This window comes from Podarcis muralis, chromosome 5 (assembly GCF_964188315.1).
Source record: "Podarcis muralis chromosome 5, rPodMur119.hap1.1, whole genome shotgun sequence".
Lineage (NCBI taxonomy): Eukaryota > Metazoa > Chordata > Lepidosauria > Squamata > Lacertidae > Podarcis > Podarcis muralis.
In genome coordinates, this window is record NC_135659.1 from 46,444,820 (window position 1) to 46,460,956 (window position 16,137).

A 16,137-nucleotide genomic window follows, 5' to 3' on the forward strand; every position below is an offset into this window, starting at 1 on the left:
TCCCTTCCTCGCGTCTGCGGGAAACACCGTGACAACCCCCTTCTCCGCTGCTGGACAACAGAAGTGTGGCACTCAAAACGGAAGTGCACCCCTGAATGGAGTACGTTTGTATACCAAAAAAAATACGCAACCTGGAACACTCAGTTTTTGGTTTGAAGTGTTTGTAATCCAAAACGTTCGTTAACTAGGCTGTTTGTAACCCGAGGTACCACTGTACTTGCAAGTTACAAAGTTCTTGAAATGCTGGTACGCCAGTTACTGTTTCTTAAAATTCTCCAATGGTTATTTGTTGCTCATTTTAATTTACAACTTCTTCTTCAATTTGACTGCATCTTTCCCTACTAAATTATACTTAGTTGCTATGAACAACTTTACAGAGAAGGATATAATTGAAAATGATTGTTCAAAGGTTGCATGATGTTAGCCAGCTTTGTCTCCCTATTTCCTCTCCTCCCTACCCACCCCTCCAATTTTCCGTTTTAGTCCCATGTGGAATGGAATATGGTGTACAGTGGTACCTCGTTTTAAGAACAGCCCTGTTTATGAACGATTCGGTTTATGAACTCCACAAAACCGGAAGTAGTGTCCCGGTTTGTGAACTTTACCTCGGTGACGGGAGGCCTCATTAGGGAAAGCACGCCTCGGTTTAAGAACAGACTTCCGGAACGGATTAAGTTCGTAAACCGAGGTATCACTGTACTCAATATATATGACAAAAAATATATCTTTTATTGAATTGGAATGTCACTACATTTGGCAGAGACAGCCATAATCTTTTGGCTAAGCTCTGCTCATCTAGCAGCAGCACAAGGAGCAGAGTGGATAGATAGAAAAATGGCAGCTCTAGGATATGAAAGCATATGTGGTCTAACCTGGAATAGGCAGGACATGCAGACAGATAATTCTCTTTAAATGACATCCAGTCTTTTTGGATGCTATGTGCAAAGTGGAAAATATTACTGGGGCCTGGGAATTAATGGGAAAATCTGCATTTATTTAAACCTTTATCTATATATATAAAATCATTGCATATAAAACTTGAGGGGGGGTGCCTGCAAAAGTGATGGGAGCCACATCCTTTGTTTAAAAATGTTACACAGTTCATCACAGATGGTTTTGATTATTGCTTAAATGAGCCCCTGTTGAATTGGTTTAATGAGATGACTAGGTATCCTTGGATTTTACATGTGAATTTATTTCTCACTGTTAAACTACTTTAACTTAGAGAGTCAGTCAACTCCTTTTTTTTGTCTTTGAATACAGAGTGATGGCCCCAAAGAGTCAAAGGGAGAAACAGGGAGCTTAATTTAACTGCAAATGAGCTTCATTATTGACACACTCCTTGTGTCAAGGGAATGGTGGTAGAAGTGGGGCAGGCATATAATAATACACAATATTTTCTTTCAGAGACATCTGTTCCTCATCATTCACTCTTTCAGTGTCCTGTGAATCTAAATGGGTTTTCATGGTCTATAAACACACACGTTCCCTCTCTTTCTCCTAGTGGAAAATACTTACTGCCTTACTTTATCTGACAGCAGGCAAGAATTTACCTTTGATAATATTTCAGGTTTATTGCTAAGTACCATTCTTGTAAAGCCACTGAAATAACTTTTGATGCACCAGCTTTGTTAATGGAAAAAAATACTAGCAATGTGGATAGGCTGGTGATTGCTATTTCTTTTGTGTGGTGGTGTCCATAGGACTGCATCCTTGTGGAGAAGGAAAAGCAGAAGCTCACTGGGGAGCTATGACGCATATAGCCATATCATATAAAATTAGCATATTCCATTTGTTTGATAAAATTTTCCCTTGTGCCAGAATGTTTTAGCTCCAGATACCGCTTCACCTAGGGAAAATGAAGTATTAATTATATTCTGTATAATCATAAGCTGCAAAACTTTGAAGAGTGTGGGGGGGGGGGAGGGAGAGTGATACAGGATTCAAGGAGCAAACTGCATGAGTGTGAAGGGCTTTGTAAAAATAGAGAAGTGGGTTCTGACAACACTGGTAACCCTATTGCATTTCAGCTTTTTTTCCTTTCAGAGCCCTGTATCCCTTGAAAGGTGCATGAGAGGTGGTGGTGCTTGGGGCAGTAAATGATTCTACATCTGTGAATCCCTAGGTTTGGCATAGTTACACTATTTATATTTCAGCCTGCCGTGTATTTGCTGAGAGAGACACTAAAAGGTAAAGGTACCCCAGACCATTAGGTCCAGTCGCAGATGACTCTGGGGTTGCAGCGCTCATCTCGCTCTGTAGGCCGAGGGAGCTGGCGTTTGTCCACAGACAGCTTCCGGGTCATGTGGCCAGCATGACTATGCCGCTTCTGGCGAACCAGAGCAGTGCACAGATACGCCGTTTACCTTCCCGCCGGAGCAGTACCTATTTATCTACTTGCACTGGTATGCTTTCGAACTGCTAGGTGGGCAGGAGCTGGGACTGAACAACAGGAGCTCACCCCTTCACAGGGATTCGAACCACTGACCTTCCAATCGGCAAGCCCTAGGCTCAGTGGTTTAGACCACAGCGCTACCCTGTGGTTTAGACCACAGTGCCCTGAAAGAACAAGTAACTGGCTTCCTACTAGTTTCAGCCTCCGAATGACACTGTGGGTGGTTAATATCAATGCCACTGTGTATGTTGGCTGGTTGCCTGTAGATGCAAGAGACAAATAGAGATAGTGATGAATAACTGGTTGCATATTCTATTTTTTTAAATGTTTGATGTTTTGTTGTATTTTTATATGTGCTATAAGCTGCCGAGAGTGGCTAGGGAAACCCAGCCAGATTGGTGGGATATAAATAAAATATAATTAATAATAATAATAATTAATAATAATAATAATGTGATTGACCATTCCTGTGACTAGGTACTAACTAGAAGCTATTGGCAAGTGATTTAAGGAGTGTTGTCATTGTGTTGGTGTTCGCTTTCATGTCTCAGCCCCGCTTCCCACTGGTAGTCCCATTGGAATATGAGTTAGAGAGTCACCTATTGGGAAAGATGATGCTTCCACCCAAAATGACCATTTTCCTCTGTCCTAGTAGGTGTCTATTTTCTCATTGAGCATGCATAAATTGAAGTTAGGATCACTCTGTTAGCTGCCTAGCTCTGTTTCCTTTGCCAAATGCTGGTGGTGACACACCAAATCTGGTCGCTTCATGCAAGGAGGACTTATGAATCTTTTAGGAACAGGTAACTCAAGGAATATAAAAGGTTACTTTCTTCTAGCTCATAGAAGCTGATGGGCAAAAGCTATTTCAGGATTTAACAGTGTAGATGAAAGCTTCTTTGTAGTCCATATATTGTAGATTAAATGTCAGATCTAGTTATTAGGTTTCTCAAATTCTGATGTCATTGTTTTGATATGAATCAGAATAATGCACTGAATTTCCTGATGATATTGAAGATAACTGATCTGAGTGCCTGCCAGTCCTGACAGAAAAGCACTTTGCTAGCTTTTTATTGAAAGACCAAGACTATAACATAAATGCTATTTCAAAGTTTTTATATTGCCTTAGTAAATTGAATTGGTATTCATGCATCATGTAATGCCTGTCTTGAATGCAGGAACAAGGAAGTATTTTATCTAATTTATCTAGGTTTTGTGTTTGCCATTACCTGAGAAATATATAAAATGTAGGTGCAGCACAGGAATACAAGAATACATCTTATGGAGAGAGAAAACAAATACAAAAACAAAACAGTGCTTTTATCTTGCCCAAACGTAAAGGTAAACTAGTGTTTCCCAAACTTCTGAGTTCATTTGTTAAAGATGTAATGAGGCTCAACCCAAATTCTTAGGAATGTAAATAAAATAAAGTAAAATAAATCAGTATAAAATCCACATTTATTTATAATCAACCACCATTCCTAGGAATCATAGAATGTAAAAATTCTATGATGCATTGCAGGGGGTTGGACTAGATGATACTTGGGGTCCCTTCCAATACTATGATTCTATGATTATATAAAAAAGAAACTAAACAACTAAAAAATAACAACACCTGTATACAATTTTTAGCAGTAAAACAGCATGTTATGAGAATACTGTAATATTGTGGAATCAGCTTATTAAATGCAGAGGTTATTCATTCACAAAGGAGATGCACTCTGTACCTGCCTGTGCCCTTTATTTATGAGGCTCATAGTTCCTTGTTAATTTGATTGCACTACACATCCTAAACTGCTTTTCAACCTCAAGCCTTTTTCTACCTCTTTTGACCCTCAACTCCAGGGGGTCAATATATGTTGGCAAGCCCAAGTAGACAAGCTAATAAGTTATTGGCTTCTGTACCACTTATAACACATTTTATGATTGCTCTGTGGTATAACACACCAACTATCTGTACAAATATACTGCAAGAAGCAGTAGCAACCTTTCATTAAATGGTTGTATTTACAAGTAACCTCATGGGCTAGTAATGGGTTTGATTTTACAGTGTCATAAATGTGAGGTGGAAAGGCTTTTGCCACAAGGAGAAAGTACCTCTGTGGACAAACCTTAAGGGTATGCTGTGATTATCTCCAATTTAACATATAAATAAGATCTCTTTGTGAGTCAGACAAATCCCTCTCTTCCCTCCCAATGCAGATTGTTCCCCACAGAACAGTTTGCTGTGCTTTATCTAGTGTAATTAAATGTCGATTAATAGCTCCTCCTTTCCTTATTTTGGAGACTGTAGTTTAATTAAGGGTTTGTCCCATTGTTGTATTCTGTGTTAGTGTAGCTTTGCTGAATGCAAGGTCTCTAGCCTGAGGAACTGCTGTTTGTATGGTGAGGAGTCAAATAATGGAGAGATGAGAGAACCTATATGTCCTAGGGTGATAAATTGGGGGGCTACATCTTTTGGATCTAAATTTGCTTGAAGGAGATACCGTAACTGTTTGGAGGAAAAAAATGCCCACAGATAAGAAGTTGCTTTGACAGGAACCAGTAGCAACAGTCAAAACTAAGAGGTTCCTAAGGACCATTTAGGATGTATTAGATGACAGAAGGCAGCACGCAGGTCTTTGTGTGCTTTCTGACTGGTAGCCCAGTCTTTGTTGCATTCCCCTCTTTCTATTTTTTCATAGTAGTGCAAATAACTAGATGACCATATACCAGTGCAGTCAATTGTGTGAACCTTTACAAGTGGTCTAATAACAAAGGATCATAATAGATGACACAACCCTTAAAAACATCTTTTAAGATAGTCTACTTGAGTTGCCACCGCCATCCAACACATGCAGACATACTTGTGGGGGATGGGAGAGAAAACCCATAGGAGTGGATGACAAAGGGAGTACACGTTCTAAGCACTGAAAACCAAATCCAACAAAAATTATAACCAGAAAATTCTGTAGAGCAGACAGAACTTTAGTAAAAATTTGAGCTTGGTCTCTTCAGTATTTCTGAGGTAAGCACACATTACAGTAATAGATGTTAATATTAGGGATTCCATGTCTGGTGCTAAGATTTTTACTTCAGGAGGTATCCTTTCAATGTGTGTTGCAGGATGTACAGACACAGCTGTTTTGTTTTCAAACATGTACAAGGGCTAAAGTTAAGTCAAGACCATGTACCATCATGCTGCCTCTTAAAAGCAGTTCAGTATCACCATGGCCGCTCTTCTTATATCTCTGCTTGTCTGATCTCTTCGATCTTGATAGGATTGTTGGACTGAAATTTAAGAAATGAGGTCTACAGCAAGACTGCAGTGTTTATTCTGTGCTATTCAGAGAAGCGGTTGTGTTGTGAATGGCACTGTGATGTTCAAGGACAAAGTCCAGTTCTTTAAAGGGAGGGGAATCTCCAACCTGTGGACTGAATGTGGCCCTTTAGGCCTCTCTATCCAGCCCTCCGTTTTTTTCCCAGACCATGTCCCATCACACCTTGCCCTTCACCCTCCTAGAATGCTCTTGCTTGGCTGGAATGCGTCCTTGAAGTGTGGTAATGCCTCTTGCTTGCCTGGATGGACTTGTGTGCATGGAAACCTGGTTTTTGCACGGCTGGAATGTAGCCAACTGTACAAAGGAAAGAGTCCCACCTATTATTCTGTACCTTTTCGCTCTGGCTCTTCCCACCACTGACATGTGGTCCACAGGAAGTTGCCCATGAAGGAATATGGCTCTTGGGCTGATAGGTTTTCCAATCCTGCTTTTAAAATATCCTTCAGTGATCCTGGGTGTTGCTGCTTCTAACTCTCCACTCCCTTGACCTCCTACCTTTAAGGCCATTGTTTTTGTTTTCATTCCTTTACTCTTTATTGTGGCTTCTGTGAATATCATAGAATAGATGTATCTCCCTTTAACTTGTTTCCCACAGAACAAAGGGGAGTATGTATCATGCATTGACATATGCCACCATATTGGAAATGCAAGCCATGATGACCTTTGACTCTCAGGACATAATGAATGCTGGAAACACAATGAAAGAAGCTCAAGCCATATGTCAGAAGTAAGCACAGAGAATTATTCTAGATGGTCAAAAGCATAGAATAAGTACATAAGACAGCTTTGCAACAGTAAGAATGAAGAAAATGTTTTAGTAGAGGAAAACGCTAAAGGATTCTTAGGAACCTTCATGTGCCACCAATAATTTTTTTTGACAGTTGGATTCCACCATGTATAAATGCAGTCATCTACATTAAAGTCGAAAGGTATAATCTTACTTGCACTTTACCTACATATGGCCACATGTAAGCCATTTCGGAAATATTTATTTATTGTCATGCAGCCAAAATGACAATTGTGGGACTATAAACACAATAGAATAACATACCGCTTTAAACAGAGTATAATATTTATGTCAGAAAATGCTTGAGGTGACCACATAAAGGCATTGAGTCCCAACTGTTCCTAGTCAGAAATTTTAACACATAGATATATAATGGCAAAATTTAGTATGCCGAAGTACAGTGGTACCTCTGGTTACATTCTTAATTCGTTCCAGAGGTCCGTTCTTAACCTGAAACTGTTCTTAACCTGAAGCACCACTTTAGCTAATGGGGCCTCCCACTGCTGCCGCGCCGCCACCACGCGATTTCTGTTCTCATCCTGAAGCGAAGTTCTTAACCCGAGGTACTATTTCTGGGTTAGTGGAATCTGTAACCTGAAGCGTATGTAACCTGAGGTGCCACTGTAATGTAAAAGATAATTGAAAAATAGTATATGAAACCTTTAATTATACATACAGCCTTTTCTTAAATCACTTTGAGCATAAGAACATATTGTTCTGTGTACTTGGCATTTTGCAGAGTAATAAATTAAAATTTCAAGTCTGTAATCTCCTTGGATTGGAATCTAAAGTTTTGACAGAGTGGAGGAAAAGCACTGAAATAAAAAAAAGACAAAGGTATTGGAGCAAGAATATATGCAGATATAGTTTAGATGTACTTAGACTCCATTCCTCTTTCTATTTAGCTTTCAGCAGTTGGACTTGCTTTTGATAATACATGCATAAGATTGCATTGTTAGGCTTAGTTTTTAAAGGCCAATATGACTAAAGGGTTTTGTCAATATGTTCTACATTTCCAGCCTCTTTTGTTTTTATGTAGGTTTCGGAAGAAATCCACCGTGGCCGATTCACTCAACAATTTAGTGCACAGACACAATGTTGACCAATTAACTGAAGGTAAAAAAATAAACAAAAATAAACATTAGCTCCTGTTTCTGTCCACATGACTGCCTGGTAAAATAAATAAATATTCACCTGGTGCTTAACAGCTCAGGAGTGGGCAGCTGGCAAGCCTCTGTGGGGAAAGAATTGTGTAGGTGGGAAGCCACAACTGGAAAGGTCACCACCTGCCTAATCTTCAAAAACAAGGGCATCCAGGCAACAGCCTTAATAGAACATCCTAATGTGGACATTTTTGAGGTGTGCTTGTATTATAATGTGGAAGATTGTAGTGGTTATGATGACACTGTTCCATTTGGTGGTGGAGCTTTCCTGCTATTCACTTCATATATTTTTTTCCCCTTTCCCCCTTTTTAAAAAGAGGAAATTCATGCAGAAATTTGCTATGCTGAATGTTTGCTTCAGAGAGCTGCTCTTACATTCCTTCAGGTAAGAGCATTTGTTTTTGGAACATTGTTGTGGAAACAGGAATGTGAGGCCTCAGTTAATTTCAATAAGACCATGGTTACTGAGATCACAGTGAGTCGGGCAGGTGATGTTAATAAGAATCTCTTTCTTCCTCTACCCACACCAACACCATGCAGCTTTGCTTTTATGCATTTTGCATAACATGTAGCTTCTCACACACTGAGAAGCAAGTTTAATTAGGAAGTCATGATGTTTCCAGTTTATAATATGGGGACTTGATAAATCATTCTGTAACTTTTCACAGAGATTTCCTTGTCCTCGATTTGAGATGGAGACAGCTTGTTGGATCCTTATCAAACTCTACAGTGTCAGGGTGGCCTGGTTGCATTTTGCAAGTTCAATTCAGTCGAACACTGTTCCTGATACCTGCTTTCTCTAAGGTTTCTGATGCCTTTGCAAGTGTCCAGCATGTGTCTTGGATTAGCTAAAGCTGATGGCCCCATGCTAATCATCGGTAGTCCAAAGTCTATGACATAGCATGTAGGAACAGCGGCTTTTGTGCAAAGTCAGTAATAATAGGTTCTTCTCCGATGAAATACTTCCTGTCTCATTTTTCTAGTGTTAATTAATAAGGAATACTACTATTCTGCTTCTGTTTTACTTGATGTATCCAAACTAAGGGCTAGAGCTTTGAAATTTGTGTTAGGTATTTAACAAGGTCAAAATTTTAAAGATTTTTTTTTTAAAGGTATATGTGCATGTATTAGAAAAGACTGACCATTAAGTATTTACCAGTCTAGATTTTGTAACTAACTTTTAGTCATTGTCCCCAAAAGCAAGAGGATTTTAATGTACACGTATGCTGAAATGTGTTATCTATTGTATTTTCCTTAGGATGAAAACATGGTTAGCTTTATCAAAGGCAGCATCAAAGTCAGAAACAGTTATCAAACATATAGGTTTGTAGCATTTTAATATTTTTTTACAATTATTATGTTCCAGGCATCCATCCAAATCAAAATTTATTGCTTATTATGTTTGGTGCTCTGCACTTCAGGCTTCACTCTAGTCTAAATTGATTCTGGCTGATATTTTATTTTAATTAATCAATCAATCTAATGTATTTATATCCTGCACTTTCAAAGTAAAAACGCTCATAAAGCAGCTTAGAGTGGTTACTAATAAATACAATATATGAATCTAAAAGCAAAACCAGTAAACTCACAGTTGAAACAACAGCAATGAATCACAAATATAAGTGAGGCCATTAATAAAAGTCTGAGTGGAATGATTTTTTTTTTTAATTAACTGCTCTTTAAAATCACCAGCAAGTGGGCGATGTGCACCTCCCCAGTGGGGAGGGAATTCAAAAGATGCAAGGCCATCTTTGGTACTCTCTTCATACCATGGGTATTGGGTAAATGGTATATTAGCAGTAGCTCTTATTGTCATGTATTTCAAAGTGCTAGACCATGATTGGTATTAGAACTGGATTACATTCTGGGTTTTGATGAGATCTTTTGGTTTGATAGGGAGCTGGACAGTCTAATACATTCTCCCCACTATGTTAAAGGAGAAAATCATCCCCATTTTGAAGGTGGCGTAAAGCTGGGAGTTGGGGCATTTAATCTGGTATGTATCACAGTTTTTTTTGTATACATGGTTCTGGCTAGGGCTGTTGGGAGTTGTATTCCATCATCTGGCTTTATATTTGACTGTTCAAGAGATTATTTGAAGTTGACATCTTTTACATAAGAATTGGTTCCAGCGGCTGAAAATGCTGCTATGTGGTAGTAGCTCCATATTAGTGGCTAAAACATTTTATGAGCTGCTTTCTTATGAGATTTCCCACCACCTGTAACTCTCTCACTGCTCTGGCTGCCAGTTTGCGACTGAGCCATATCTAAGGCCCATGTACTGGCTTAGAAGGCTCTAAACAACTTGAGATCAGGCTATTTTAGGGAGTGCCTTCTTCAATATCAGCCTGCCTGGCTGTTGAGGTATGCGAGTAAGGCCTTCCTGATTGTATTGTGGCCTGCAGCAGAAGGGCTGAGTCTCAGTGGTAGAGCATCAAGTTTGCATGCAGAAGGTCCCAGGTTCAGTCCTCAGCATCTCCAGGTGGGATTGGGAGAGACAGTAGTGAGTTAGATGGACCAATGGTCTGACTCAATATAAGGCAACTTCCAGGGTGAGCCTTCTCTGTGTAACCAGAATAATTTCTGAGTTGTGACCGGCTAGCATTTTAGTTCTTACTTAAAGCCACTTTACTTCCTAAGCCTTTGGTGGTGGTTTGTTCTTAATTTGTCATGATGGTTGATCGTTTTATGAGTATTATTGTATATTCATTCACAGACTCTCTTGTGCTAGCCAAAGGCCATGGCATCGTTCACAAGGGGAACAAAAGGAAAAACAGCAATAACCATAAAAACATTTAGCACTACCAGTGCAAAAAACCACGGTCAAGTCTCCTAGAAATTATTTGTTGCATAAGCTAGAATAGCAGGGAAATCTCAGGTAAAATATGCCAGCTTAAGTGTCCGAATCCCAGTTGACTGCTATTTTATCTAGCTCTTTTCTCCTGATCTTTTTAGCTGCCAACACATATAGTGCTACTTTATAGGTTACAAAGTCATCAGTATCGCTCAGCAGCCATTTCACCCTTTCCACCCTGTTAGAGTGTATTCCATTCGTAAGCAGGGGTTTTATAAATTGGCCTCTCGGATCTATATATAGTGGGCATTGCAATAAATAATGGTACAGGTCCTCTACACAGGATTGCCCACATATACAAAGTCTCTCCTCGTTCTGTACTTTGCTGTACCGACCATCCAACACCATCAAGGGCATTGATTGGAATAATAATTCTGTAAAAGCGATTCTTAGTACGGCAAGTGGGAGCTTTGTCAGATATCTAGCTCGGGTGTGCTCTGTTTTAATAAGTGGGAGCCATGGTGAACTTTTGGTAGAGGCAATCGTGGATAAATCCCTTTCTTCATCGGACCTAAAGAGACAATCTATTAGGTGCCTCCTATCCATCTTCATGGTCACCTGAAGATCTTGTAATTGATATTGGGACAAGAGGCTTTGGATGTCAGCCTTCCAGCATTTGGACTGTTCTCCTTCAGTGTGGGACATAGTGGGGAATCTCTCCTCCGAGAGCGATTGGAGTCTTTTCACATAGCTTAGACACAGATAGTCAATTCTAGCCCATATTGTTGTCACGTCTGCTTCAACGCGGATAAGAGCAGCTGGGGTCCCCTTGTGGAGTGAGAGCACTTTCCTGAGGAATTTGTTCTGTACTATTTCTAAGGCTTTGTTAGCATTTGGGTCCATGCCCCATATCACTACTCCATAGAGCATTTGGGAAACCACTTTACTGGTGAAGATTTTCAGCACAGGTTCTAATAACTGGCCACCCAGTGTAAAATAGAATTTTATTAGTGCCCCACAAGCTTTCTGTGCTTTGAGTTTCGAGAAACTAGTCCTCGCCATAATTTCCTGTATGCTTTTCACCTGTGCAAATTTTATCACAAGATACCAATTATACAGAACGTTTAGGCTACAGTAATTAAAATCACAAGCACTTCAGGAAATGAATTAACTTGTGTGAAGGAGTGAAGGCCTTTTCAGGGAGGAAATGTGTGAAACCTTACAACATGTGCTTGAAGCTCAAACTCATCAAGTTTGCAAGAGCTATATTTGTCACACTGGAAATGCTCAGATTATTCTATTATATATAGCTTGTTTCTTGCCAGTAATCAGAATGTTATAAGGACAGCATTATGTATTGATGAAAAACTTTTCTGTGCTGATGAAAAACTTTTATGATATTGCAATTTTAATTTGCAGGAAGGTTCCCTCCATTATGACCCTTCTGATTTTATATTTTAAATCAGTATCTGCTTGTGAGCTACTTGTGAGCTGTTTGTAGAATTTGTAGGGGCTAGCTAACTACAAGTTATATTAATTATGTGATTAGCAATTGCACTGTGGTTTTTAACAATGGAAATATTGGGAGTAGGGGATGGTAGTTTCATCGGTACCTTCAATATGCAAGAAAGTAACATTTAAGTCTTCCCTCTCCAGTAACACCTCATCCTCCTTTATTAGAGATTGGTGCTGAAGGGATATTTTTTTCTAATGGTGATTGCTGTGCACAGTCCAGTTTTTCTTGAACACCGCCAGAGAGATAAGGCTTAACAACCCCCACCCATTGTTGATGACAGCCCCCCCCCTCCTAGTGTATAATTTTTAAAAACCCACAATTCAATTGCTAATTGCATCACTAAAGTACAGTAACACATAGCTAGGCTCTTAGTTTGCACATGTGTGGTATTATAAGCTCACATGTTCAGGAACAGAGGAGTAACTTTGCATCCTCCGCCCCTGATGTTTATGCAGTTATCTGTGGGGTGGGTGTTTTGCATGTTTAGTTGTACATGCAGGAGGTTTCCTGTAATCTGGAACTCGGATAGTTGCTGAACCATGATTTTTACTCATAATGCCCAATAGGGCTGCAGGTATAAGTACATCAAATGTCAAGATTTTCCTTTATAAAGGTGACTTGAACAAAAATAACAGAAGTGGCTCCTTCATAATGGAAACTTCTTTTCTGATGATTCAGCTCAGAGCTTTTTTTCTTAAAAAAATGTTTAGGGGTACTCTCATTTTCCTATTTGTATTAAAATACAGCCCCTCAATGAGACCAAACTTAGATTCATAAAATGTTTAGGGGTATGCGTACCCCTGCATCACCCCAGAAAAAAAGCACTGGTTCAGCTTCATTTCTAGATATGTTTGTTAAGCTTATTTCCAAAATAATAAGACTGTAAGGAACCACTTTATACTGCTGCTTTCATAAGGAAGGAAGGAAGGAAGAGCAAAAACACACACAGAAAACTAACCCTGCCTACTGTTTGACCTTCCTCATTACCATGGCAGATTGTAATTACCAACCTCACAAGCTTGTTACCTGGTAGAGATGTGTTGTCTCCACTCTGGTGAAAGATGACTTGACCCATGACTTGCTCATCTCTAATTGGCCCAAGGCTGTGGAGGCATTGAGCATCTTCCCACACCTGCCCCATTATTTCTTGTGCTGACATGGGAACTCTCCACATTATGTGTAAATAATATGCCTTAGGAGAGTTTGCCCTAAAATATGGCTTAAACATGTAGTACTAAATAAACTAACAAATAAGAAGAAATTTCATTGTGCTCAGTGCTATGGAGGGGTGTGTGGTATGGCAAACATGACATATGGAAGCCATTTTAGGTGAGCTTGATATGAAACTTGTTCTGCTCCTTTTATTTGTAAAATATCTTTTCTGAGATGTTGCAGGTAAAATAAATGTATATCTATATATAATTTTCTTCCCACAAATTTTCTTTGGTTTTTATTTCTATAGACTTTGTCTATGTTACCATCAAGGATTGTACGGTTACTGGAGTTTGTTGGGTTTTCAGGAAATAAGGCAAGTATATGTTTGTTTATGTTGTTTCATTTATTAAAATCTTTTATATGCCACCTGTCATTTCAAAAGGCATACCAAGGCACTTCTCTGGGCAATAATAAAATACAACAATAAAAATCCTATAAATAAAAAACTGTAAAACATCAGTATTGATTGCAGTAGCAAAAAATGCCAGGAGTCAGTATTAGCGGTCAGCAAATGCCTGGGTAAATGAGTACATTTTTAGTTGCACCCCATAGCTGGCTCCCAAATGCTCTCTAAGCTAATATTATTTCAGGGTAGGAGCCACCACTGTGAACATTTAGTTGGCATCTATACAGTACAGACAAAACTAAGAACTGCTACACACACACACACACACACACACACACACACACACACACACACATTACAATAAGATAAGATAAATAAAACTTTATTCGCATTAGCCTATGGCCATAGCAACAGTAAAACATTACAGTATATGCAGAAAAGGAAATTTGATATAAAAGTACAATGTAAAGTCCTGAATCAGCAGTCAGTTAGTGGCCCTTATTCTGATTGCCCCTGCTATGAACCTAGCAACCTTTGCTGTTATCTGCTCATTTTGATCTGATAGAAGAAAGGACATTATGGCAGTGGTTGAGCACCCTGGGATGGTCAGTACGAGTGGGGTGATGATCTCGTTCCTAAGGTCTTTGTAGAGAGTACAGGACAGGAGGACTTGTGCCGCTGTTTTGGTGCTACCATCTCCACAGGGGCAAAGACGTTTCTTAGGCGGAATCTTTTGGAATCGACCCTCAGGTACCGCAGATGGCACAACATCCAGTCTTGCAAGTGTAAAAGCACATCTATTTTGGGATAATAAGTCTGTGCGGATATGGGGCCAGAGAATCAAAATGGGGAGATGAAAACGGAACATACCAAGGGCAGAATTTCCTTATAGTGGCCAGGTTGTTCTGGTGCCCGATATCTTTTAGACGCTGACCAGTTAGACTGTTTGCTTTAGTGGGGCCCAAAGTGAGTAGATGTTGTGGGGATAGGCCACAAGAGTAAAGTTTTTGATAGACAGTTTTAAGCCAGGCACTTTTATGGGAGTCTTGAAGTACTAGGGATAGTAAACTGGGGGGATTTGAGTTTAGGCGAAGCCAGAGGTTAAAAGTTATTTGCCAAGTCCATAGTTCTACTGAAGAGAGACTTGCCTCCAGTCTCAATGATGCGTTTGGGATGCATGGCGGTACTGAAAAAATCTGCCTTAGAAACTTTGATTGAACAGCTTCCAAAGTGCCAAGGTGGTTACCAGTCAAAATCTGAGCCCTGTATAGTAGCTGTGCTAGGGGTTTAGCTTGGAATGCTTCTAGGGCTGATGGTATTTGCCACCCTTTGTATGGAAAAAGCGAGTCAAAGTCTTGGCACTTTGGGATGCTTTTTCTTTTGCACATTTTTGGTGTGCTCCCCATGACCCCGTGGACTGGAAGATAAGGCCCAAATATTTGAAAGCTTTGACCTGTTCGATAGGCTGATTGTCCATACGCCAACTGTGGGGCCTATATTTTCTTGAGAAAACCGTAACTTTGGTTTTCTGATAATTTACGACCAGGTGTTCTCTCTGGTAATACACTGAGAATTCTCTTATCAATCTTTTTAGGCCTATTTTTGTTTGGGATAAGAGGACCGCATCATCAGCATATAATAGTACAGAGATTGGTTTTGAGGCCAGTTTAGGAGCGTGGAATTCTGAAGATGTTAGGCACTGGACCATGTCGTTTATGTATAGGTTAAAGAGTGCCGGGGCTAAAATGCACCCTTTGTGGCTGGGACAGATCCTGTAAGTTGGCCATTTGTAGAGCAACACACTTCCAGCACAGTGTCTTTATAAAGGCAGTTAATCGGATATAATAATCTTTTGTCTATGCTTGAGGTGTTTAATTTGGCCCATAGACTTACTCGTGAGATTGAATCAAAAGCAGCTTTCAAATCAATGAAAGCAGCATACAGCACACCGCAGGATTGCTTGGCGTACTTATCTATGAGGTGGTCTAGGACAAAGCAATGGTCTATAGTAGATCTGCCTTGCCTGAATCCTACTTGCTCTTCCACAAGGATAGTCTCAGCATCAATCCAGTTGATTAATTTATTGTGGAGGTGTTTTGCATATAATTTACTAACTATAGATAAGAGGCTGATAGGTCTGTAGCTGGCCAGATCCCATGTAGGGCCCTTCTTGAATATTGGGATGATTACCTCAATGGCCCAGCTGTCGGGGAGTAAACCAGATGAATCAATGTGAGAGAATAGTGCCACAAGCAGAGGTGCCCACCAGTCAGTATTGGACTTCAAAAGTTCAGGGGGCAGGTGATCAATGCCTGGGGCTCTATTGTTTTTTAGCTGTGTAATTAGGTCTTTTGCCTCAGTCGTGGACACTGGGGGCCAAGCTGGTAAGTTTTCTGGAGATACTGTTGTGTGATTAAGCTGAGCATCCTGGTCTTGGAAAAGTGAGCGGTAGTACTGCGTTACATGCCTGCTGTGGAGAAACCTCAATACATTGTGCCCTTTGTGTGACCAAATGGCACATCTTCTAAGGGGAACACATGTTAATTGCTGTTGCATTTTCTGTAACCACTACTTCATTCATTTGGTGTTTTGTAAAAGAGA

At 39.8% G+C, this 16,137-nt stretch overlaps 1 protein-coding gene across 1 annotated transcript in view; it reads left to right on the forward strand.

The window, feature by feature from the left end:
* Window positions 1-16,137, forward strand: part of TTC39A (tetratricopeptide repeat domain 39A) — a 49,988-nt gene that overhangs the window by 12,867 nt on the left and 20,984 nt on the right. Inside the window, exons 3-8 of the mRNA XM_028733514.2 lie at window positions 6,311-6,442; window positions 7,542-7,618; window positions 7,983-8,050; window positions 8,924-8,988; window positions 9,562-9,661; window positions 13,438-13,503. Of these exons, the coding sequence (XP_028589347.2) occupies window positions 6,311-6,442; window positions 7,542-7,618; window positions 7,983-8,050; window positions 8,924-8,988; window positions 9,562-9,661; window positions 13,438-13,503 (508 nt within the window). The remainder of the gene's footprint in view (window positions 1-6,310; window positions 6,443-7,541; window positions 7,619-7,982; window positions 8,051-8,923; window positions 8,989-9,561; window positions 9,662-13,437; window positions 13,504-16,137) is intronic.